General features: G+C 46.3%; 1 protein-coding gene across 4 annotated transcripts in view; it reads left to right on the top strand.

Annotated features, from left to right (window-relative positions):
• trim36 (tripartite motif containing 36) overlaps positions 1–26,897 on the top strand; it is a 39,280-nt gene extending 12,383 nt beyond the window's left edge. For all 4 annotated transcript variants that reach the window (XM_067414625.1, XM_067414626.1, XM_067414627.1 and 1 more), the window contains 7 exons: positions 1,843–1,989; positions 4,870–4,965; positions 6,366–6,619; positions 10,681–10,802; positions 18,678–18,983; positions 20,378–20,675; positions 25,068–26,897. In XM_067414625.1, coding sequence (XP_067270726.1) covers positions 1,843–1,989; positions 4,870–4,965; positions 6,366–6,619; positions 10,681–10,802; positions 18,678–18,983; positions 20,378–20,675; positions 25,068–25,407 — 1,563 coding nt within the window. In that variant the 3' untranslated portion in view covers positions 25,408–26,897. The remainder of the gene's footprint in view (positions 1–1,842; positions 1,990–4,869; positions 4,966–6,365; positions 6,620–10,680; positions 10,803–18,677; positions 18,984–20,377; positions 20,676–25,067) is intronic.
• Positions 26,898–27,145: the final 248 nt, after the last annotated feature.

The following is a 27,145-nucleotide window of genomic DNA, read 5'->3' on the forward strand; positions in this document are numbered from 1 at the left end:
CGGCCGTCTCCGGCCTTCGTCCTCTGACCCGTACGGCCGTCTCCGGCCTTCGTCCTCTGACCCGTACGGCCGTCTCCGGCCTTCGTCCTCTGACCCGTACGGCCGTCTCCGGCCTTCGTCCTCTGACCCGTACGGCCGTCTCCGGCCTTCGTCCTCTGACCCGTACGGCCGTCTCCGGCCTTCGTCCTCTGACCCGTACGGCCGTCTCCGGCCTTCGTCCTCTGACCCGTACGGCCGTCTCCGGCCTTCGTCCTCTGACCCGTACGGCCGTCTCCGGCCTTCGTCCTCTGACCCGTACGGCCGTCTCCGGCCTTCGTCCTCTGACCCGTACGGCCGTCTCCGGCCTTCGTCCTCTGACCCGTACGGCCGTCTCCGGCCTTCGTCCTCTGACCCGTACGGCCGTCTCCGGCCTTCGTCCTCTGACCCGTACGGCCGTCTCCGGCCTTCGTCCTCTGACCCGTACGGCCGTCTCCGGCCTTCGTCCTCTGACCCGTACGGCCGTCTCCGGCCTTCGTCCTCTGACCCGTACGGCCGTCTCCGGCCTTCGTCCTCTGACCCGTACGGCCGTCTCCGGCCTTCGTCCTCTGACCCGTACGGCCGTCTCCGGCCTTCGTCCTCTGACCCGTACGGCCGTCTCCGGCCTTCGTCCTCTGACCCGTACGGCCGTCTCCGGCCTTCGTCCTCTGACCCGTACGGCCGTCTCCGGCCTTCGTCCTCTGACCCGTACGGCCGTCTCCGGCCTTCGTCCTCTGACCCGTACGGCCGTCTCCGGCCTTCGTCCTCTGACCCGTACGGCCGTCTCCGGCCTTCGTCCTCTGACCCGTACGGCCGTCTCCGGCCTTCGTCCTCTGACCCGTACGGCCGTCTCCGGCCTTCGTCCTCTGACCCGTACGGCCGTCTCCGGCCTTCGTCCTCTGACCCGTACGGCCGTCTCCGGCCTTCGTCCTCTGACCCGTACGGCCGTCTCCGGCCTTCGTCCTCTGACCCGTACGGCCGTCTCCGGCCTTCGTCCTCTGACCCGTACGGCCGTCTCCGGCCTTCGTCCTCTGACCCGTACGGCCGTCTCTGGCCTTCGTCCTCTGACCCGTACGGCCGTCTCCGGCCTTCGTCCTCTGACCCGTACGGCCGTCTCCGGCCTTCGTCCTCTGACCCGTACACATTCCCGTACACATTCACAATGTGAAGTTTTTATCTTTATAACACATAATACAGTTAAACAACATCACATGACCAAGAGTGTGTGTTCCTGAACACCTTCACCACTGAAGATGACGCTGGTTTCATATGACAGCTCCATAAACTATTAATTAACATTAGTCACTTTCATTTTAGAGGCAATATTGACTGTTTTTGTTCTATTTCAGCAGCGATAATACATCCCAGCAGAACCATAACGCATCTCACAGTCGACTCGATGACTCGCTCATTAACACACCTACTGGTGGTTTAGTTTCATGTTTAAACATACTTTCCAACATTTCTTATGTTTATTCAAAAATACAAATCTCATAACATTATTTAATGCAGTTATCATTTTATCAGTGTAAATTATTTAATTTGAATGGGAACAGCCCTATAGTGTCTTATTCTAATGTAATGTTTAGATCAAATTTAAGAATTTAAATTGAAACCTGAAGCATATCCTATTTAATAAGATTAGGGGGAAAATGCCCTTTATAAAGGGTAAAATATCACAAATATGCAGATTTAAATATGCCAAAGCTGACTGAACACTGGTGAGAATATTGCTTCAGAATAAGTTATATTTCCAACACACACACACACACACACACACACACACACACACACACAGAGAAATAAACCTGTAGCCGTGGTCCGCAGGTGCTGATGTGTCCTGAGCATGAGATGGAGAAGGTCAACATGTACTGCGAGGTTTGCCGCCGGCCCGTCTGTCATCTCTGCAAACTCGGAGGATCTCACGCCAACCACAAAGTCACTTCCATGAGCAGCGCCTACAAGATCCTGAAGGTGTGTGTGTGTGTGTGTGTGTGTGTGTGTGTGTGTGTGTGTGTGTGTGTGTGTGTGTGTGTGTGTGTGTGTGTGTGTGTGTGTGTGTGTGTGTGTGTGTGTGTGTGTGTGTGTGTGTGTGTGTGTCCTGGTTCTGATTTAGGAATGAAGGGTAAGTCACCCTGACTTCGGTCTTCTCATTTGCACAGTTTAAAGGTGTCATGAGCTGGCTTTTTAAAAAAATGTATACTGTTGTCTGAGGTTAGCTAATGACGTTCGTGTGGTTTTTACATTCAAAATCATCATAACTAATCATTAATCATTAATCATCATGACTAATCAGTAATCATTAATCATCATGACTAATCAGTAATCATTAATCATCATAACTAATCAGTAATAGGATACTTTCTACACTGGTTTTGAGGCTCTCTCCTGAACGCTGGGTTTTGATGGGCGTGTCACTGGAGACTCGGAAGTAAACGCCCATGGCTAGGATTGGATAAGATTTGCATATTTCTCACATGAGGGAGGGGTTCATTTGAAGGCAGCAACCAGTATGATTCAAGTACGTCTTTATCAAACAAACACAATGATTTATTTCTCATCCACCTTATATATCAAGAGCTCAAGGGAAAGTTGATTTCTCAATTCATCAGCCCTTTAAATTAGCAGATCTTCAAGACGTGTGTAAACGCCCACCTGCTGTGATTGGCTAACAGCTCTGCATATATAATGAGTATTACATCAGAGGTGGACAAAGTACATTACTTCAGTAAATGTAAAAGTACTACTGGTCAAGTATTACTCCGCTACAAGGGAAAGTGTATACAAGTTATAAAGCTGCTGTCACTTTAAGGCCGATTGCACGAATCCAATACACTGATACACATCTGATATTCTCACACCGTTCGCTCTTCTCTTTCTCCCAGACATTTGCATTTTTAGACATTTCATAAGACGTGCATCAAGTGTATGCCAACTAAACTAATAGTCAATGTTTTCAGAAAACTGAAACATTTTCTAGTTATGGCCATGAGTGCGCACACTGCTGAGGGACCGTCGTCTTCCCTTCCGCTATAAACTGATCAGTGTTCAAACAATGCTGGGACACTTCACATGAATCTATAAGAGTGATTACGGGGAAAAGGAAAAAACAAAACTTTTAAAGAAGAACAAAATCATCCACTGACTTTCAAAGCTGCGACAGAAACGACTTTCGACTTCGAGGACCTTGATAGAAATGTAGTGGAGTAAAGAGGACGATATTTGTCTTTCAGATGCAGTGAAGTTAAAGTCAGAAGATTACAGAAAAAATAATACTCCAGTAAAGCACAGAGACTCAAACAGTGAACTTCAGTACAGGACTGGAGTAACTGAGCTGAGGGACTGTCCAGCTCTGTATTATATTTGGGAACGTTACGGTTTTTACTGTTCCAGCGGCTGAGATTAACTAATGAGAACTGATTATCATTAGGGGCGGAGCACTGAAGGTGTGTACACCGCTATTGGAATCACTTAGAACCGCTCGTGGGAAAGTAATGAGATTTGGCACACTGATAGAGGACCGGCAGAAGTGTCATCATAACACATTTGGAGTCTCTAACTCAATCCCTCTAGCGCCACCACCTGTCCAAAGTTGCACTTACGTTTGTCCTAATAACTTTTGAACCATAAGGCCTAGAAACTAAATTCTTTCAGACATTAAATGTTTGCATTTTTCTAACTCCTCTTGGCCATCATCGGCACGGTGCCCCGAAGGAACCTTAGAAGTTTTGAGCAAGATATTCACATGATTGTAACGTTGGATTTGGTTGACGTATTTTCACAGGATTCCTTGCCGAGTCCAATGATGCCCACCAGGCTAGATTTCGCTTTATGCTTTGTGCACCGTTGTGATTTAACCTTTAAACGTATTTCGCGAGTATATTCTAAACCGTTAGTCCGATCGAGACGGAACCACCGCAGGAACATCAGACTCAGAGCCAGACTTGGCCAGCCGTCAGACCTCCGCTCATCTTCACACACAGATGAAGATATTAGTGTTGAAATCCGATGGCTCAGAAAGGCCTTCATTGACACCAATGTCATTTCCTCTCTCAAGACCCATAAAGGCACTAAAGACGTCGTTACAAAGCCCATCTCACTACAGCGGCTCTACAATCATTGATGAAGAGGCCAGAATAGAGTTAGTGCGCAAAAAACACTAAATAACGACTTATAACGGTTCAAAGCTTTGTTTTGAAATCGGCCCATCACTATATGAGTCAGCGAATCGATTCAGTGACTCATAACGGTTCGAAGCTTTTTGTTTTGGCCTTTCTGAGCCATCGGATTTCAACACTAATATCTTCATCTGTGTGTGAAGATGAGCGGAGGTCTGACGGCTGGCCAACTACAGGAGGAATTAATCACAGAGTTTACACTTCTGGCTGAACTAACGCTTTAAGCTAGTCTTCGGACGCCTTTACTCATGTTTGCAGCTGCTCTTCAGTGTGTGCTTGGCTCTGCTTGCAGATTTATTTTTTTTGAGAAATGGCTGTTTTGTAGGTTGGATTCAGTTAAGGCTGGACTAACAAGGAGGTTTTCAGGTCTGAGTGTTTTTATGGTGCAATGACCTCATGTATGCCAAAAGCTCGAGGACATTTTGAGTTCTCCGTTGGCGAGCGCTTTAAAGTATTGATGCGTTGCTCTGAATGGATTCGAGAGGCCGTGATTAAGGAGCGTCTGCTGAGTCAGAAATATGAGCCGGCTGTAAACGAGCTGACTCATTCATGTTTAATGTGATCATTTCTGTCCTATAATGTCCAGCTGTATTAAGTGTCTCACCCTGTCCGGAAACCGTGCGGGAGGTCGATTTTTCCACTGTGTTTCTAAAGCGCTGTGCTTTTCTGTCAACAGGAGAAGCTGGCCAAGAGTATCCATTACTTAATTAGCAAAGAAGACCAAGTGAGGACTCAGATTTCTGATCTGGAGGTGTTGATCAATCACACCGAGGTAAGAAGGGTCTCCTGCTGGATACAGAAACATGCAAAACACTGCAAAAATTCTCTTCTTACTCAGTATTTTTGTCTTGTTTCTAGTATAAAGATCCAAAAATGCTTAAAACAAGAAGTATTTACTAGACAAGCAAAAGTAATTGTCTTGTTTTGGGGAAAAAAATAAATGAAGAGAGTTTTTGCTTAAAATAAGATAAATAATCTGCCAATGGGGTGAGAAAAATAATCTTGTTTTCAGTTTGAATTAAGATTATTTTGCTTAACTCATTGGCAGAAAAAAAATACTTGAGTTATTTTCCCCCAAAACAAGACAATTACTTTTGCTTGTCTAGTAAATACTTCTTGTTTTAAGAATGTTTAGATGTTTGGACTAGAAACAAGACAGAAATACTGAGTAAGAAGAGCATTTTTTGCCGTGCATTTGGCTAATTCAGGATCTCTCAATCAAGGGGTGGGATTTATTCATTTGTGTTTATTATATGTATTATACACTGATCAGGCACTGAGTAGCACTGATGATCTCTCCTGTTAGTGGGTGGGATATATTAGGCAGCAAGTGAACATTTAGTCCTCAGAGTTGATGTGTGTGAAGCAGGAGAAATGGGCAAGCGTAAGGATTTGAGCGAGTTTGGCCAGATTGTGACGGCTAGACGACTGGGTCAGAGCATCTCCAAAACTGCAGCTCTTGTGGGCTGTTCCCGGTCTGCAGTGGTCAGTATCTATCAAAAGTGCTCCAAGGAAGGACCAGTGGAGAACCGGCCACAGGGTCATGGGCGGCCAAGGCTCATTGATGACCGTGGGGAGCGAAGGCTGGGATGTGCTAAACAAACAAATCCGGTCCATGGAGTCCCCACATGGCAACTTAAAAGAAAAGAATCTTTAAGGATCTGCTGCAAATATACTGGTGTCGGATACCACAGCGCACACATCTAGAGGAGTCCGTGCCTCGACGGGTCAGCGAAAGGTGGACCAAACCAGGATTAGGAAGGTGGTCATAATTGGCCGTCTTTCGCATGAGACGTTAAACCGAGGTCCCGACTCTCTGTGGTCGTTAAAAATCCCAGGATGTGCTTCGATAAAGAGTAAGGGGTGTAACCCCGGCATCCTGGCCAAATCTGCCCACTGGCCTCTGTCCATCATGGCCTCCTAATCTTCCCCCTCTCCTGATTGGCCTAATCACGGTCTCCTCTCCACCAATCAGCTGGTGTGTGGGGAGCGTTCTGGCCCAATATGGCTGCTGTCGCATCATCAGGTGGTGCTGCACACTGGTGGTGGTTGAGGAGATTCCCCCTTTCTATATATAAAGCGCTATATAAATGTAACGGATTATTATTATTATTATTATAATGTTATGGCTGATCAGTGTGTCCGTGTTTAGTGATGAGGTTGTGTCTGCAGGAGAACGGCCAGCTGGCGGAGAGGCGAGCCGATGAACACTTCGAGCGTCTGATGGAGACACTGCAGCAGAGGAAGATGGAGATGCTGAGCTGCATCCATCAGGCTAAAGCAGTGCGGGTGGAGCAGCTGCGGGCGCAGGTGGAGGAGTACCAGGGCCTGCTGGAGAACAGCGGCCTCGTGGGGTACGCTCAGGAGGTGCTGAAGGAGACCGACCAATCCTGCTTCGTCCAGACGGCCAAACTACTGCACGTCAGGTGTGTGTGTGTGTGTGTGTGTGTGTGTGTGTGTGTGTGTGTGTGTGTGTGTGTGTGTGGGCCTCGTGGGGTACGCTCAGGAGGTGCTGAAGGAGACCGACCAATCCTGCTTCGTCCAGACGGCCAAACTACTGCACGTCAGGTGTGTGTGTGTGTGTGTGTGTGTGTGTGTCGCCGGTCCTCAGGTGTGTGTGTGTGTGTGTGTGTGGGCCTCGTGGGGTACGCTCAGGAGGTGCTGAAGGAGACCGACCAATCCTGCTTCGTCCAGACGGCCAAACTACTGCACGTCAGGTGTGTGTGTGTGTGTGTGTGTGTGTGTGTGTGTGGGCCTCGTGGGGTACGCTCAGGAGGTGCTGAAGGAGACCGACCAATCCTGCTTCGTCCAGACGGCCAAACTACTGCACGTCGTGTGTGTGTGTGTGTGTGTGTGTGTGTGTGTGTGTGTGTGTGTGTGTGTCGCCGGTCCTCAGGTGTGTGTGTGTGTGTGTGTGTGTGGGCCTCGTGGGGTACGCTCAGGAGGTGCTGAAGGAGACCGACCAATCCTGCTTCGTCCAGACGGCCAAACTACTGCACGTCAGGTGTGTGTGTGTGTGTGTGTCGCCGGTCCTCAGGTGTGTGTGTGTGTGTGTGTGTGGGCCTCGTGGGGTACGCTCAGGAGGTGCTGAAGGAGACCGACCAATCCTGCTTCGTCCAGACGGCCAAACTACTGCACGTCGTGTGTGTGTGTGTGTGTGTGTGTGTGTGTGTGTGTGTGTGTGTGTGTGTGTGTGTGTGTGTGTGTGTGCGTGTGTGTGTAGGGATGGGTACCGAATTTTGGGTACCGAGGGATGGGTACCGAAATACAACGGTGAATTTTGAAAGACCGTTGTATCGATAAACTCTGACGTTATCGGTTCTGCTGTCTGTACTTTTGAAAATACACGTGACGAGAGAGAGAGAGAGAGAGAGAGAGAGAGAGAGAGAGAGGCGCAAAACGACAGCCCAATGAGTGATGACGGAGGACAGAACTAATTCAAACATAGCCTGGTTACACTTTAGATCTGTGATAGTCTGATTTTATTTTAGATTTTGGCTTCCGAAGAATGTGTGTGTCTGTCACCAGTCCTCAGGTGTGTGTGTGTCGCCGGTCCTCAGGTGTGTGTGTGTCGCCGGTCCTCAGGTGTGTGTGTGTCGCCGGTCCTCAGGTGTGTGTGTGTCTGTCACCGGTCCTCAGGTGTGTGTGTGTGTGTGTGTGTGTGTGTGTGTCTGTGTCACCGGTCCTCAGGTGTCTGTGTCACCGGTCCTCAGGTGTGTGTGTGTGTGTGTGTCGCCGGTCCTCAGGTGTGTGTGTGTCACTGGTCCTCTGCTCAGGGATGGCGAGCCGGTCCGCCACGTGCCTGTAATCCCGCTGGTGTTTTCTAGATTTAAACCTCAAAGTTCACTGCCCATTCCCTGTAATCCTGAGAGTGATCTCCATCAGTCCACTAAGCAGCTTTGACTCTCACTTTCCCTCAAGCCGTCGTCAGGCTGACCCGCGGTAATGCTGGAGCGTCGCACACCGGCTCAGATGGGCCGTAGCTCAGCTCAGTTACTCCAGTGCTGGACCTCAGTGCACTGTTTGAGTCTCTGAGCTTTACTGGAGGATTATTTTTTCTGGAAAATTATGCCTAACTTATATATATCGTCCTTTTTACTCCACTACATTTCTATCAAGATCGTGACTGTCTTAAACCATCATGATGGCATAATGTGCATTTATACAACAATGCAACAATAATAAAATAATTGACATAAATTAACTTTTGATACTTAAGTACTTTTAGGATCGAATACTTTGAATACTTAAAATCTGTTTTTACAACTTTCACTCGTAACGGAGTAATATTTGACCAGAGGTACTAGTTGTACTTTGTCCACCTCTGCTCGATGCCAAGCCTCGTTTATTTCTACAGCGCTTCACACAATACCACACGTTCCGCTTCGCAGTAATGGATCATGCTGACGAGTCTCCGAGAGCAAAGAGTGAGCCGCCCTTCCCCAGGCCGGATCAGCTTCAGACAGGGAAGTCGAGTCTTCAGTGTTTGTGAATAACAATGAATTTAACGTAGCTCTTGCGATAGACACAAGGCTGCATCTCCGCAGCGCTTTGTGTTCTGGTCAATCTAGGTACAGATCATCACAAGCATGACCACATGCTGCGTTTCGGCACAGCGCCACCTACTGGTGCGGAGATACAAAACATGGCTAAATCATAAAAGCGGTCTTGTTAGATTCGGGTTGGCATGTTGAGTCAAACTTTGAATTTTGTAGTGAAATGCTGTAGGTTATGAACACGTTAGTGTATCGTTACGGAGCTCAGTACGGGTCACGATGCCCTGAAGGAGCCTGAGAAGGTTCGGACCAAAATCAGATATTCACGATTGTAACGTTGGATTTGGTTGACCTATTTTCACAGGATTCCTTTCCGAGTCCAACGATGCCCACCAGGCTAGGTTTCGCCTCACGGTAGAGGTCTTCACGGGGCACCCGAGACCCGTGGACCCGGGATCCGACCCGGGACCCGTACGGGTTCGGGTCTATTTTTTAAATGGTCAGCCGGGTCCGGGTCGGGTCCTAATCTATTACTTCGGTTCCCGGGTCTGTTAATGTTGTAGCCTATGTAATACGTCAATCGGACTCGCAGAACACCTGGCCGTGAGAGTCAGCGCGGCTTGTGTGTTTTGTGTAACTTGCTAAATTAGGATAAGAAAAGTGTGAGCCGGGAAATGAGGTTTAGAAATGCACAACAACAACAAAAACACAAGCTCTCTCTCTCTCTCTCTCTCTCTCTCTCGCGCGCGCTCTCTCAGTCGTTTAGAAAGCGGGCAGATTTAATGCATGCGCGCGGTAATAATGTACTCAAGAATATATTTCAAATCAGCAACAAGACCTCAGGTAAACTGTCACATAAATGTTTTCTGTGATGCTCAAATTGCGTAAATAAAGGCTCATATTTCAGGTTGCTCCAGCTGAGCGCGAGTGCAGTCTCAAGCGCGTGTCATGTTTCTATGGCAACCCGAGCTTCTGCAGACCGCAGTGACTGTAATGACTTTAAAAATAATATGAATGAACCGTCTTGTTTATTCTTAAAGTTCTGCTAGTCAGACTCGGCTCAGAGAGATTATGGCAAATAAATAATGGTAACGCAAGCGGCCATGGCACTAAACGAGCAATAGTTATTAGTTCAAAAGGGCAAACGTCAAAGTTATTATGCGAATTAACTCATATCCGTCACTGTGAAATAAAATTGACTTTTACAGCTGAAATGAGTGAATTAAGCATGCTTGGAACAATTAATGAGGAATATTGTAATACATCACAATCAAGGTACAAGGGAGACAACGGCTATATATCATTAGGTAGGCTGACTGAGACAGTTATTTTTCGCAGCTTGTTCATTAACAGCAGTATATTGTGTAATATGAGACAATCGGGTCCAGTCGCGTCTGTGTCTTCCCGGCGGGTTCGGTTCCAGCTATCAAATAATAGACGGGTCCATGTCGGTTCCGGGTAATATATTTTTGGCATTTTTCGGATCTGCACGGGTCCGGGTCCAGTTTTTGAAATAATAGACGGGTCCGGGTCGGATCTGTGTTGAACATTGCGGGTCTCTTCGGGTTCGGGTGCGAATTTTTGGACCCGTGAAGACCTCTACCTCACGGTTTGTTCACCGTTGTGATTTAGCGTTGATATATTCGAATCCGTTAGTCCGATGGAGACGGAACCACGGCAGGAACATCAGACTCAGAGCGGGTCGGCTGCTAAGGGCCAAAGGTCAGAGTTTGATAGTAAGTGGCAGATAATGCAATCAAAGTCAGGTGTGGGTTATTTTTGATATGCTCATAAATACAAATGTCATAAATACAGATGTCTCATCTCATGTTTGCAGCTGCTCTTCAGTGGGTGCTCCTGATAAACTCCTCCTGGCAGATTTATTTCTCTCTGATAGTGTTGGTCTTCCTGAAATGATTCCTTCTGTGCTGTTGGGAAATGGCTTCCTGTGATTGTAATGCTCATCCGATGTGATTGGTGTTTTTGTGCAGGATTCAGAAGGCCACGGAGTCCCTGAAGACCTTCCAGCCGTCTGCCACGCCGTCGTTTGAGGAGTTTGTGCTGGACACGTCGAAGGAGGAGCTCTTGCTGAAGGAGCTGAGCTTCAGTGGAGGTGAGTCTGAAGAGCTTTCCCTGCCGTCGCTCCTGAAGCTCTTTAGCAGCGTAATCCCATTACAGACTTCAGGGATCAGCCAGAGACGCTTGTGTAAGATCTGTCCTGCGCTGACATGATCGTCCTGTGATTCGTTATGGGGTTAAAGGAGAATGATCAGGCTCTATAGTGTGTTTATTTGTGGCTCGTCCTTGAGCTCGGGTCAGTCCTGCTGTGAAGGCTCACAGGGAGCGGATGGAGATTCGGCAGCTTTATCCTGATTACCGCTGTTCCACCTGCTGGAGGATTTCCGCTCTGAGACACACTCGGCCCTTTGTGCCGAGTTCACACTGCCCGACAGGTTTTCCAAAATCGCCCACAAATGCCTGAAATCATCGGCAAATTGGTGCTCGTGCACGTGAGTGACAATCCCAGTGTGAACGATCAGAGAGAATCGCAGATGAGGTGCCGACGCCCGTGAGATATTTGGCAATATCTGGAGCGATTCAAACTCCTGCTGTGTGAGTTCTGGCTGAAAATTACACCGGCGATGACCAACAGACACTTTCTTAAACGCTCTTAAAGGCCCACTGAAATCAAAACGTCAAATAGACACCTATCCTATCCATTTTCATTTCAGAGCGCTCAATTCGATGCTGCACGCTCATCATCCGCACGGTGACAAAAGAGAAACTGCAAAGTTTGAAAATATTCTGTGTCTCTTGAATAAACGCCTCTTATTAAGAGTATCGGGCTCCAGCCCCATGGCCACATCTTGATATGAATGAAACTTTTTTAATGTGTGTGGGAGATCACTTACACACACACTCTTAGGCTACGTTTTGTTTTTTCCCATGTTGTTAGCTACTGTTTGGAGTAGTTCTTAATTATTTTGCTACTGTACTTTGACTTTTTTTAATGTACAAGTTGAGTTGTAAATTGCAAAAGTGGCCAAATCTAAATTGAGCATAAATGCAAACACACAGGTGCGTATGCATATCATACACATACAGGTGAACACACACACACACTCAACAGCTGGTTTTGTTAATAATATTGATCTCATGTATTTTGTTGCCAAATTGATTTCGGACAGTTTTTGAATAACTGAAAAAGTATGCATGTCTGTGCTTGACTTTTATTGATCACTGAGATAGCATTGATATAAAGTTGATTCAATATAAAATTAGATAAATAAAAAGTAGCTTAGATACATTCACTACATTTTCCAAGTAGCTTGCCCAACACCACACACACACACACACACACACACACACACACACACACACACACACACACACACACACACACACAGTCTAGACCAGAGCCGTTAACTAGAGCTTTGAGAGCGGATCATATGTGCGAGTCGACGCAGACACCAAACTTATCGACCCATTTGAACTCTGCACAGAATGTATTTTAAAGCGATATGGAGGAGATTATGATGATAAACGGTGTTAGAGGAAACCGGCTTCACCAAACAGGAAGGCTCTATTCAAACTGGATTAGCGAAACGCTATTGGCTGTTTCAGAAAAGGGGAGGAGCTGCTAACAGCTGGAGCCGTTTGAGGGGAAATCGCGGCCACGCATTGAGTAACGCGGCGCGCTCCAGAGCACTTTAGCGGGCCTTTAAGCCCATTATACCTAATAATCTGACAGTGATCATGGTCATGTAACCGCGGTAACACGTTTTCTTTTATCGGAGTATGGTCATATACGGCGTGAGCATAAACCGCTCGACACAGGGAGTTTTTTGCCTCTTACCCAGATTTCTCGCTGTATGTAAACGCATTAACCTGCTTTCTGTCGGCTTATTGAAGAGAGCTTGTGTGATAGGGGACAAAAACGCGTATTAGAGCAGATTTAAACGCATCCAGACCGAGCAAGCTAGAGTTTTGCATTAAATAAGGACAAATATGACCCAGAACATTATAAAGATGTGTTCTCATCTCAGTCAGCAGAAGCAGAAGAGGTTCAGTCAGAACGCTGCATAACTGATGAGGGATAATATGAGCCGTAGATCTCCCGCTGACACGCTTTATTAACATCACAGCTGACGGAACATTCACTACAGGAAAATAACCTGGTTTATTGATAAAGTCTCACAAACACGGTTTACTTGCGTTGTCAGTTACTGGTTTGCATGTAAACGGAGGAAACTGATTATTTCAGTTAGCTGATATTTGTGAGTTATCAGCTTACTGCTGTGCATGTAACCGTGCTCAATGAGAGTGCGATACAGCAGCGGGAGGTCCAGAGTATCAGTATTATAGACCAGAGTATCAGTATTATAGACCAGAGTATCAGTATTATAGACCAGAGTATCAGTATTTTAATAGATACAGCGCCTTGCGAAAGTATTCGGCCCCTTTGAACTTTGCGACCTTTTGCCACATTTCAGGCTTCAAACATAATGATATGAAACTGTACTTTTTTCAAGTATCAACAACAAGTGGGACACAAGTGAAACGTTCATGAAGTGGAACGACATTTATTGGATATTTCAAACTTTTTTTAACAAATCAAAAACTGAAAAATTGTCCATGCAAAGTTATTGGGCCCCCTTAAGTTAACCCTTTGTAGCGCCACCTTTTGCTGCGATTACAGCTGTACGTCTCCTGGGGTTTGTCTCTATCAGTTTTGCTCATCGAGAGACTGAAATGTTTGCCCGTTCCTCCTGCAGAACAGCTGGAGCTCAGTGAGGTCGCATGGAGAGCGTTTGTGAACAGCAGTTTTCAGTTCTTTCCACAGATTCCCGATTCAGGTCTGGACTTTGGCTTGGCCATTCTAACACCTGGATATGGTTATTTTTGAGCCATTCCATTGGAGATTCTGCTTTATGTTTTGGATCATTGTCTTGTTGGAAGACAAATCTCCGTCCCAGTCTCAGGTCTTTTGCAGACTCCATCAGGTCTTCTTCCAGAATGGTCCTGTATTTGGCTCCATCTATCTTCCCATCAATGTTAACCATCTTCCCTGTCCCTGCTGAAGAAAAGCAGCCCCACACCATGATGCTGCCGCCACCATGTCTGACAGTGGGGATGGTGTGTGTTCAGGGTGATGAGCTGTGGTGCTTTTACGCCAAACATTACGTTTTGCATAGTTGCCAAAAAGTTCAATTTTGGTTTCATCTGCCCAGAGCACCTTCTTCCACATGTTTGGTGTGTCTCCCAGGGGGCTTGTGGCAAACTTTAAACAACACTTTTTTCTTCTTGCCACTCTTCCAGAAAGGCCAGATGTGTGCAGTATCCGACTGATTGTTGTCCTATGGACAGAGTCTCCCACCTCAGCTGTGGATCTCTGCAGTTCCTCCAGAGGGATCATGGGCCTCTTGGCTGATCTCTGATCAGTCTTCTCCTTGTATGAGCTGAACGTTTAGAGGGACGGCCAGGTCTTGGTAGATTTGCAGTGGTCTGATACTCCTTCCATTTCAATATTATCGCATGCACAGTGCTCCTTGGGATGTTTAAAGCTTGGGAAATCTTTTTGTATCCAAATCCGGCTTTAAACTTCTCCACAACAGGATCTCGGACCTGCCTGGTGTGTTCCTTGTTCTTCATGATGCTCTCTGCGCTTTAAACGCACCTCTGAGACGATCACAGTGCAGGTGCATTTATACGGAGACTTGATCACACACAGGTGGATTCTCTTTATCATCATTAGTCATTTAGGTCAACATCGGATCATTCAGAGATCCTCACTGAACGTCTGGAGAGAGTTTGCTGCACTGAAAGTAAAGGGGCCGAATAATTTTTCAGCTTTTGATTTGTTAAAGTTTGAAATATCCCATAAATTTTGTTCCACTTCATGATTGTTTCCCACTTGTTGTCGATTCTTCACAAAAAAGTAGTTTCATATCATTGTTTGAAGCCTGAAATGTGGCAAAAGGTCGCAAAGTTCAAGGGGGCCGAATACTTTCGCAAGGCACTGTATATTTACAATTCTATCAAACAAGCAAAGCACAAACGTTTGCACGTCCAGCCGCAGCACATTACAAAATGTATTTACCTCAAACTTTTTTTTGCAGAACACAATCCTGTCTCTCCAACAATGTCCTCCTCCATAATCGTTTTTTATTTTTCTAATTTTCGCTGCAAATCAGCACAGACAATTTGGATAGCAAACATTTATCAGTTTTAATAACAGTTCCAGTCTCGCGGGAGAACACTGGTTTGCCGCGGGAGAACACTGGTTTGCCACGTGATCTCGCGTCGTTTACTCGTCACATCGCACGCATGTTTGGTTGGGAATGTTGGGAACCGTAGTTTGCGCACCGAGAGAGAGTTGTCTGCGATTTGTTCCTCTTGAACAGTCCTGCAGTCGATCGAGCGTTAATCGTGCCGTCTGAACTCGGCTTTAGTGAACTCTGGTCCACAGCTTTTAGCTTCCCATGGGCAGGACCGTGAGTGGAATGAAGGGAAATGCTCTCTTACTGCACAAACTAAGGCACTTTCCTCTCAGAAACATATTGATCGGTGCTAATGTTCTTTATCATGGCCTAATGTGATCAGCTGAATTGTTGACAAGGCAAAACGCAGCAATGCTCCTGAATTCTGCTGAACATTAGGGTTAGGGTGTGTCTGCGGCACAACGGATTCTCTCATCTTCCACTCGACTGTTTTCCTTTTTTTCTCCCTGCCGTATTTTCTGGATCTGCCGTCTCACGGTCTCCTCCTTAATGCGTCTCCTGTTTGGATCAATAGCTGGTTATTCAGGGAGAATCAGGCACTGTGCCCGGATCTTGGCAGATAGCTGGCAGTGACGGTTTCCACGGCGAGGTCGTGTGTGTGTGTGTGTGTGTGTGTGTGTGTGTGTGTGTCGCTGTAGGGAGGGTTTAAGGCCTTACTGAGAGGAACAGGAATAGAGCTGAGATGCTTTAAACCGACTCACTGCAGCTCTTATGGGATCGACCTTGTGTCACTTCACTATCTATATCTGTGTGTGTGTGTGTGTGTGTGTGTGTGTGTGTGTATACAGGTGCTGGTCATATAGTTAGAATGTCATCAAGTTGATATATTTCACTAATTCCATTTAAACGTGAAAAGTATATTATATTTAATCATTACACACAGACCGATAGATTTCAAATGTTTATTTATTTTCATTTTGATTTTAACTGACAACTAAGGAAAACCCCAAATTCAGTATCTCAGAAAATTAGAATATTACTAAAGACCAATACAAAGAAAGGGTTTTTAGAAATCTTGGCCAGCTGAATGTATGAGCATGTTCAGCACTCAGTGCTCAGCTGTGTGTCCTTTATCCTGAATTACTGCAGCGATGCGGCGTGGCAGGGAGTCGATCCGTCTGTGGCTCGGCTCAGGTGTTATGAGAGCCCAGGTTGCTCTGATAGGCCTTCAGCTCTTCTGCATTGTTGGCTCTGGGAGATCGCATCTTCCTCTTCACAATACCCCAGAGATTATCTATGAGGTTAAGGTCAGGCAAGTTTGCTGGCCAGTTAAGAACAGGGATACCATGGTCCTTTAACCAGGTACTGGCTGCTGTGGCACTCTGTGCAGGTGTCGAGTCCTGTCGGAAAATGAAATCTGGATCTTCACCTTTGACCTCAGAGAACACAGTGACCAACACCAGCAGATGCCATGGGTCCCCAAACCATCACTGACTGTGGAAACTTTACAGTGGACCTCAAGCAGCATGGATTGTGTGGCTCTCTGCTCTTCCTCCAGACTCTGGGACCCTGATTCCCAAAGGAAATGCTGAATTTACTGTCATCAGAGAACATAACTCTGGCCCGCTCAGCAGTCCTGTTTGTCTTTAGCCCAGGTGAGACGCTTCTGACGCTGTCTGTTGTTCAAGAGTGGCTTGACTCGAGGAATGCGAAGCTCAAACCCGTGTCCTGCATGCGTCTGTGCGCAGCGGTTATTAAAGCGCTGACTCCAGCTGCAGTCCACTCTTTGTGAATCTCCTCCACATTTTTGAATGGGTTTTGTTTCACACTCCTCTCCAGGGTGCGGTTATCCCTATTGCTTGTACACTTTTTTTTTTCTCCCACATCTTTTCCTTCTCTTCGCCTCTATTAATGTGCTTGGACAGAGAGCTCTGGGAACAGCCAGCCTCTTTTGCAGTGACCTTTAGTGTCTCGCCCTCCTTGTGCAAGGTGTCAATGGCCGTCTTTTGGACACCTGTCAGCCCTATGCCGCCCAATACGCAACAAACTGAGCTGCTCTGTGTATTCTGACAGCTTTCTATCAGAACCAGCATTAACTTCTGGAGCAGTTTGAGCTCCAGTAGCTCGTCTGTTTGATCGGACCCCACGGGCCAGCCTTCGCTCCCCACGGTCATCAATGAGCCTTGGCCGCCCATGACCCTGTGGCCGGTTCTCCACTGGTCCTTCCTTGGAGCACTTTTGATAAATACTGACCACTGCAGACCGGGAACAGCCCACAAGAGCTGCAGTTTTGGAGATGCTCTGACCCAGTCGTCTAGCCGTCACAATCTGGCCACGTGCTTCCGCTCCATTTTCATTTTTCTTCAGTACTCTTTGGGACTGGGGTATATTCTCTAGTTTTCTCCAAACAAATTGTAAATTTAACACGCATCGCAGACGGAGAGTGTGTCAAACAGGCTAGAGGTGCAGACGTTGGCTAAGGTGAATGCATTACATATGTCACAACCAAACCTTAGCGATTGATTATGGCAGACCCAACAGTTTTAAACTCCAACAGGGTACTGCCTTCAAGGACGTCTGGCATAGATCTGACGATGGTCTGACAGTGGTCTGGCATAGATCTGACGATGATCTGGCGTTGGTCTGACAATGGTCTGGCGTTGGTCTGGCGTAGATCTGACGTTGGTCTAACGATGGTCTGGCGACGGTCTGACGATGGTCTGGCGTAGATCTGACGTTGGTCTAACGATGGTCTGGCGACGGTCTGGCGTTGATCTGGCGTTGGTCTGACAATGGTCTGGCGTTGGTCTGGCGTAGATCTGACGTTGGTCTAACGATGGTCTGGCAACGGTCTGACGATGGTCTGGCGTAGATCTGACGTTGGTCTAACGATGGTCTGGCGTTGGTCAGACAATGGTCTGGCGTTGGTCTGGCGTAGATCTGACGTTGGTCTAACGATGGTCTGGCAACGGTCTGGCGTAGATCTGACGTTGGTCTAACGATGGTCTGGCGTTGGTCTGACTGGTCTGGCGTTGGTCAGACAATGGTCTGGCGTTGGTCTGGCGTAGATCTGACGTTGGTCTAACGATGGTCTGGCGACGGTCTGACGATGGTCTGGCGTTGGTCTGACGATGATCTGACGATGGTCTGGCGTTGGTCTGACAATGGTCTGGCGTTGGTCAGACAATGGTCTGGCGTTGGTCTGGCGTAGATCTGACGTTGGTCTAACGATGGTCTGGCAATGGTCTGACGATGGTCTGGCGTAGGTCTGACGGTGGTCTGGCGTTGATCTGACAATGGTCTAACGATGGTCTGGCGTAGGTCTGGTGTAGGTCTGACGTTGGTCTACCAATGGTCTGGTGTTGGTCTGACGTTGGTCTGGTGTAGGTCTGGTGTTGGTCTGACGTTGGTCTGGGGTAGATCTGGTGTTGGTCTGACGTTGGTCTGGTGTAGATCTGACGATGGTCTGACAGTGGTCTGGCGTAGGTCTGACGTTGGTCTGGGGTAGATCTGGCGTTGGTCTGACGATGGTCTGGCATTGGTCTGGGGTAGATCTGGCGTTGGGCTGATGATGGACAACATTGTCTCTCTATGATAAATTAAAATAAGCTGATAACATCACTGTTTACTCCAGAACGACTGTACAGCCAAATCTAATTCTGCTGCAGTATTGTCCTGTTTAACACTGAAGCTGCTCTGACACAATTGGCGTTGGAGAAGAGCGATAGAAATAAAGCTGACTGACTGATGTCGGTCTTTCTCCTCAGTTCCTGACCCTCCTGTGATTGACCTTTCTCGCTGCCGTGTTTACAACGAGGGCCTGATCCACTGGCGTCTGTCTGAAGACTCCCTGCCCACAGATCATCATATAGTGGAGTACAGGAAGCTGTGCAGCGCGGAAGAGGAAGGGGAGGAGTCTGGTTGGCAGGCGAGCGATCGCATTTACGGCTCCAGCACTGTAGTGTCAGATCTGAGCCGCGGCTGCCGCTACGCCTTCAGAGTCAAGAGCTGCCGAAGCGGAGCATTCAGCCCCTACAGCCCTGAGGTGACCTTCCACACACCCCCTGCTCCAGGTAACTCTCACGCACGCATGTGCACACGCGCGCACACACACACACACAACCGGCTCCAGGTAACTCACTCTCTCACACACACACACACACACACACACACACACACACACACACACACGTTGGTCTATGTGGTTTACAGGGACTCTCCAAAGGCGTAATGGTTTTTATACTGTACTAACCGTATTTTCTATCCCCTTACACTGCCCCTAAACCTACCCATCACACACACACACACACACACACACACACACACACACACACACACACACACACTGCCCCTAAACCTACCCATCACAGGAAACATTCGGCATTTTTACTTTCTTTAAAAAAAACATCATTTAGTATGTTTTTAAGGCCATTTGAATTACGGGGACATTTGATATGTCCTCATAAACCACATTTATAGAGTAATACCAGTGTAATACCCATCTAGTTATACAAATTTGTCCTCATAAACCACATACACACACACACACACACACACAACCGGCTCCTGATAACTCTATCTCTCGCTCGCACGCACGCACACAACCGGCTCCAGGTAACTCTCTCACACACACACACACACACACACACACAACCGACTGTTCTTTGATCACTCTCTGTAGTTTAATCATTTAATTTGGTTTCATGTTACTACCAGAAATGACGTGATCTGTGGCATATCCTCGACGAGCCTAGCTTGCGGAGTCTAGTTTACATTCGTCTCGTTTCAGTGACGATACACCCAAACACATGAATAGCTTTGACTTTTCTTCAGAATGAAGTCTCACGTTGCCAAAGCTGATCCGGTGCTGCTAGTGCTACACTAAGGTTAGCGTTAGAACTGGTTTGGGGCACACACGTCAGGACGTTATTAAAGGGATAGTTCAGCCATAAATGAGCCTGAGATGTTTATCAACATGTAGGTGTGTGTGTTTCTTCAGGAGAACACAAATGAAGATGTTTAACTCAGCCGTTGCTGTGTGTCGGTCATATAATGATGAGAATGGGGAACAATTCTAGGAGAATAAAACAAACATGCTTAGAGAACACACACACACACACACACACACACACACACACACACACACACACACACACACACACACTGCTGCTCCTGACGACACACTGATGTCTTAAGACACGAACCGATTTAAAAAAACGGCAGTCGTCCGTGAGGGGCTGCCCGCGGTTTACTTTCGTTTTGTTTGTTTATTTAATAAATTTTGTTGAACGTTCGCCGGTTCCCGCCTCCTTCCTTCCCATCTACAAACTCCGTTACATATCAGACGGAAGTAATAGCGAATTTTATTAGCAGAATTGTTACCCATTCACATGCATTATGACTGGCAGACTGCAACAGTTGAGTTAAAAAATCTTGGTGTGTGTGTGTGTGTGTGTGCTCTCCTCAGTGTTCGGCTTCCTCTTCAGTGAGAAGTGTGGCTTCAGTGCGGAGCGGCTGCAGCTGAGCAAGCGGCGTGACTCTGTGGAGAGCGTAGCGGGAATGAGTTTCCTGCTAGCTGCGGAGCGCGTCCAGAACGGAAGCTACATCAGCCTGGACTACATCATCGGGGACACGGGAGTCTCCCACGGCCGCCATTACTGGGCCTTCCGCGTGGATCCGGACTCATACATGGTGAAGGTGGGCGTGGCCTCGGACTCCAAACTCTCCGAGTGGTTCCACAACCCTCGGGACACCAGCAGCCCACGGTGAGATCCGACAATACATCACAATCACAGCTCAATCACACACACTCTGTTTGATCTTACACTAATATAAATGTCTTAAACTGAAGTAGTGTTAAAGCGTTAGTTCAGCCAGAAATGTAAATTGTGTGATTAACTCCTCCTGTGGTTGGCCAGCCGTCAGACCTCCGCTCATCTTCACACACAGATGAAGATATTAGTGTTGAAATCCGATGGCTCAGAAAGGCCTTCATTGACACCAATGTCATTTCCTCTCTCAAGACCCATAAAGGCACTAAAGACGTCGTTACAAAGCCCATCTCACTACAGCGGCTCTACAATCATTGATGAAGAGGCCAGAATAGAGTTAGTGCGCAAAAAACACTAAATAACGACTTACACTCCCCTAAAGGATTATTAGGAACACACACTAATGCTGTGTTTGACCCTTTCTCCTTCAGAACTGCCTTAATTCTCCGTGGCATTGATCATCAAGCTGCTGAAAGCATTCTTTAGAAATGTTGGCCCATATTGATAGGAGAGCATCTTGCAGTGGATTGAGATTTGTGGGATGCACATCCAGGGCACGAAGCTCCCGTTCCACCACATCCCAAAGATGCTCTATTGGGTTGAGATCTGGGGACTGTGGCGGCCATTTTAGTTCAGTCAACTCATTGTCATGTTCAAGAAACCAATCTGAAATGATTGGAGCTTTGTGACATGGTGCATTATCCTGCTGGAAGTAGCCATCAGAGGATGGGGACATGGTGGTCATAAAGGGATGGACATGGTCAGAAACAATGCTCAGGTCGGCCGTGGCATTTAAACGATGCCCAATCGGCACTAAGGGGCCTAAAGTGTGCCAAGAAAACATCCCCCACACCATTACACCACCACCACCAGCCTGCACAGTGGGAACAAGGCATGATGGATCCATGTTCTCATTCTGTTTACGCCAAATTCTGACTCTACCATCTGAATGTCTCAACAGAAATCGAGACTCATCAGACCAGGCAACATTTTTCCAGACTTCAACTGTCCAATTTTGGTCATCTTTTGGTGAAATAGTCGCCTCTTTTTCCTATTTGTAGTGGAGATGAGTGGTCCCCGGTGGGGTCTTCTGCTGCTGTAGCCCATCCGCCTCAAGGTTGTGTGTGTTGTGGCTTCACAAATACTTTGCTGCATACCTTGGTTGTAACGAGTGGTTATTTCAGTCAAAGTTGCTCTTCTATCAGCTTGAATCAGTCGGCCCATTCTCCTCTGACCTCGAGCATCAACAAGGCATTTTCTCCCACAGGACTGCTGCAGACTGGATGCTCTTCCCTTTTCACACCATTCTCTGTAAACCCTAGAAATGGTTGTGTGTGTAAATCCCAGTAACTGAGCAGATTGTGAAATACTCAGACCGGCCCGTCTGGCACCAACAACCATGCCACGCTCAAAACGGCTTAAATCACCTTTCTTTCCCATTCTGACGTTCAGTCTGGAGTTCAGGAGATTGTCTTGACCAGGGCCACACCCCTAAATGCACTGAAGAACTGCCATGTGATTGGCTGATTAGATATTTGCATTAATGTCACTACGGTCTCATATGGACTACTGTGATGTTTTTATTCCCTTTCTGGACATGGACAGTATAGTGTACATACACCTTCAATGGAGGAACAGAAACCTTTCAAACTAAATATAAAATATCTTAAACTATCTGAAGATGAACAGCGGGTGTGGAACGGCATTAGGGGGAGCCATTAATGACAGACATTTGTATTTTTGGGTGAACTAACCCTTTAATGTTCAACATTCAATGTTAAGTGATCTTTCAGATCTGTATATAGCACCATTAAAAATATTATATCGAATATCAGCAAAATACAGCACCATGTAAAACACAAATGAGGACACGAAACTAACCGGACACAGCACAAATCAGCTACAGTTAAAGGCCAATGAAAAAAATAGGTTTTGAGTTTTGCTTTATAATTGTGCAATGTAGAGCTTTACACACAACTCGTTTGCCGTTTCACATTCATTCTGTTTTGTTAAATGTCCTGTTTCTGTTAAATATTACCCAAGGGTTTTGTCTGAATCAATCAGTCATCTTTATTTACAGTCTTGTTCAAAATAATAGCAGTACAATGTGACTAACCAGAATAATCAAGGTTTTTAGTATATTTTTTATTGCTACGTGGCAAACAAGTTACCAGTAGGTTCAGTAGATTCTCAGAAAACAAATGAGACCCAGCATTCATGATATGCACGCTCTTAAGGCTGTGCAATTGGGCAATTAGTTGAAAGGGGTGTGTTCAAAAAAATAGCAGTGTCTACCTTTGACTGTACAAACTCAAAACTATTTTTTTTTTTTTTCTGGGATTTAGCAATCCTGTGAATCACTAAACTAATAGTTAGTTGTATGACCACAGTTTTTTAAAACTGCTTGACATCTGTGTGGCATGGAGTCAACCAACTTGTGGCACCTCTCAGCTGTTATTCCACTCCATGATTCTTTAACAACATTCCACAATTCATTCACATTTCTTGGTTTTGCCTTAGAAACAGCATTTTTGATATCACCCCACAAGTTCTCAATTGGATTAAGGTCTGGAGATTGGGCTGGCCACTCCATAACATTAATTTTGTTGGTTTGGAACCAAGACTTTGCCCGTTTACTAGTGTGTTTTGGGTCATTGTCTTGTTGAAACAACCGTTTCAAGGGCATGTCCTCTTCAGCATAGGGCAACATGACCTCTTCAAGTATTTTAACATATGCAAACTGATCCATGATCCCTGGTATGCGATAAATAGGCCCAACACCATAGTAGGAGAAACATGCCCATATCATGATGCTTGCACCTCCATGCTTCACTGTCTTCACTGTGTACTGTGGCTTGAATTCAGAGTTTGGGGGTCGTCTCACAAACTGCCTGTGGCCCTTGGACCCAAAAAGAACAATTTTACTCTCATCAGTCCACAAAATGTTCCTCCATTTCTCTTTAGGCCAGTTGATGTGTTCTTTGGCAAATTGTAACCTCTTCTGCACATGCCTTTTTTTTTTAACAGAGGGACTTTGCGGGGGATTCTTGAAAATAGATTAGCTTCACACAGACGTCTTCTAACTGTCACAGTACTTACAGGTAACTCCAGACTGTCTTTGATCATCCTGGAGGTGATCATTGGCTGAGCCTTTGCCATTCTGGTTATTCTTCTATCCATTTTGATGGTTGTCTTCCGTTTTCTTCCACGTCTCTCTGGTTTTGCTCTCCATTTTAAGGCATTGGAGATCATTTTAGCTGAACAGCCTATCATTTTTTGCACCTCTTTATAGGTTTTCCCCTCTCTAATCAACTTTTTAATCAAAGTACGCTGTTCTTCTGAACAATGTCTTGAACGACCCATTTTCCTCAGCTTTCAAATGCATGTTCAACAAGTGTTGGCTTCATCCTTAAATAGGGGCCACCTGATTCACACCTGTTTCTTCACAAAATTGATGACCTCAGTGATTGAATGCCACACTGCTATTTTTTTGAACACACCCCTTTCAACTAATTGCCCAATTGCACAGCCTTAAGAGCGTGCATATCATGAATGCTGGGTCTTGTTTGTTTTCTGAGAATCTACTGAACCTACTGGTAACTTGTTTGCCACGTAGCAATAAAAAAATATACGAAAAACCTTGATTATTCTGGTTAGTCACATTGTACTGCTATTATTTTGAACAAGACTGTATATCGCTCTTCTCCAGCGCCGATTGTGTCAGAGCAGCTTCAGTGTTAAACAGGACAATACTGCAGCAGAATTAGATTGGGCTGTACAGTCGTTCTGGAGTAAACAGTGATGTTATCAGCTTATTTTAATTTATCAGAGAGAGACAATGTTGGCAGATCAGTATTAGAGTTTATAGAATTAAATAAGACCTCATTAATTCATTATATTTGTATATTTAGTTGAATAACTCTGATCATAATGTTAGTGTCCTCAACTGAGCAAGCCAAGCCAAAGGCGACCAAAGGAACCGAAACTCCATCAGGGCATGATGGAGAAAAATAAACCTTAGAGAAACCAGACTCAGTTCTCCTCTGGCCTATTAACACACAGCGGAGGATTATTATTCTGGACACACAACAGCTCAGAAATCATATTAGAGCCCAATATTCAAAAGTTTGAAGTATCACGGCGGAGACAGGTTTATTGGTTCTAGTAAGAACTCGAGCTGCTGCGTTTTGGACCAGCTGGAGTTTGTTTATTAAGCGAGCAGGGCAACCACCCAGTAGAGCATTACAATCGTTAGTCCGTTCTGTTTTGTTTAAATGTCCTGTATGTGATGAGTAGGGTCTGCTCCTTCAGTGTGTGTTTGTTAAATGTTTGTGATGTTTCGGGTCTGCTCCTTCAGTGTGTGTTTGTTCTGACCCGTTCCCACAGGTATGATCAGGACAGCGGGCACGACAGTGGGAGTGAGGATGCCTGTTTCGAGATCTCTCAGCCCTTCACCCTGCTGACTGTGGGCATGGGCCGGCTCTTCATCCCCAAAGCCTCGGCCTCTGAGCCCGGCGGCCGGGTTCTGCCGGCTCCGACCCGGATCGGGGTCTGTCTGGACTGCGAGGCCGGCCGTGTGTTCTTCTATGATGCCGACTCCATGCGCTGCCTGTACGAGCGCCAGCTGCACTGCTCCGGAACCATGTTCCCGGCCTTCGGGCTCCTCGGCGGCGGAGCGGTCCATCTGGAGGAGTTCCTGACGGCCAAACGCCTGTCCTACATGTGAGATCCATATCGGGTCGGAGGATCCGTAGGGGTTCTGCTGGTCCTCTTGAGTTCTGGTTCCTCGGTGTCGGCCGATCCGATCTCCAGTGCCTTCAGCTCACTCACCATCAGGTTTCACGCAGGGCACCTTAACACCGGAGTATAATGCAAAGCCTCACACAGTCACTTTCTGAGAATCTGTTGATTACTGACCGTCGCTAACACTGACCGTATGATTTGAACACGATTGTGCACTATTCTCTTTATTACTGTAGCAGCAGACATGCTTTAAATTAACCAATCCGTCTGTCCCGGAGCATCATGTAGATATGAGTGTGTGCTCGTTTTTGTAATCGCATGAAGCGCCTTTAAATGTAGCGTCTAAATTAAATGGTGCTGATCACTCACACACCTCACAGATACACGTACAATACACCCCTCACACCTCTCTCACACACACACACACACATACACACACACACACACACACACACACACACACACACACACACACACATACAACCCACCCTCACACAAGCGCACACACTCACCCCACTCACACCTCACACACAATCACACCCCTCACACCTCTCACACACACACACACACACACACACACAACCCGCGCACACACTCACCCCACTCACACACAATCACACCCTTCACATACACACACACACGCGCTGTATGCACTATAGTCACGGCAGACGTCTCTAACATGGCCTTATTTAGGAATGGCTTGCGATTGACGGATTGGGATCTGGAGGATTCTGCCGGCTCTGCTACCTCGGACTGGAGTGTGTTCTGCCGGTTTATGATGATTATGATGTTTATGTTTATGTTTATTATGATGTTTATGATGTTGTGATTTGATCCGCGTTTACGGAGCGCTTTAGGGACGCGCGTCCTACTACCTGGTTAGTGTGTGGATTAATTCCCTCTTTATTCTTGTCAGTAAAATCATACTAATCATATCAATGTGAGCGCATAAAGGAGACACTTTAGATGATTAAATTGAGCTTTTTACATGTTATTAATGATGATTTTAATGTGTGTGTGTGTGTGCGCATGTGTGTAATCAATGTTTTTCCTGAAGGACACGTGCTGTGTGCAATTCTGATCTTTTGCGTTCCACCATTTCTTTTAGTTGCTTAATCTGTAAGATTAGATTTTCACTTTCACACACTCACTCTCAGAACGGTTTACGCACGAGTTAATGCACTTGTTCACATGTCACAGATCGTGTGTGTGTGTTCTGGAAGCCTGTAACCAAATGTTTTGCTAGTTTCTTGTACATGTTAAGCTGGTGTGTAATCGTTGCGGTACTGTTATGGTAAAGCTAGCACTTTAAAGCACGTCAGCCACTGACTCCGCAGGTGCAATACATCATGCAGAAGAAAGGTGGCGCTGTACGACGCTTTAATGGACACACATCTGTCTGTCACCTGCATCTGCCTGCTTTTGTTTTAATGTACTGTGGGCTTTTATATCCAATAAATTAATGTCCTTTTAGGATCTGTACCAGTCCTGTTGTTTCCTTCACCACAAATGAGCCATTCAAATAAAATCAGCAATGCTGTGGGTGAACATATATGTATATTTGATCACATGACAGTGACATCATCACTGACGTCTGAATATTTATTTACACTAGTCAATAATGTTCATTCTTGATATCAGGAATTAAATTTCCACTAGTTGAACATTATAGGCTGCCGTTCAAATTCACTTGTTTATATCAATGATTGATTTCTTATTAG

Source organism: Pseudorasbora parva, chromosome 13 (assembly GCF_024679245.1).
Source record: "Pseudorasbora parva isolate DD20220531a chromosome 13, ASM2467924v1, whole genome shotgun sequence".
NCBI classification, from domain to species: Eukaryota; Metazoa; Chordata; class Actinopteri; order Cypriniformes; family Gobionidae; genus Pseudorasbora; species Pseudorasbora parva.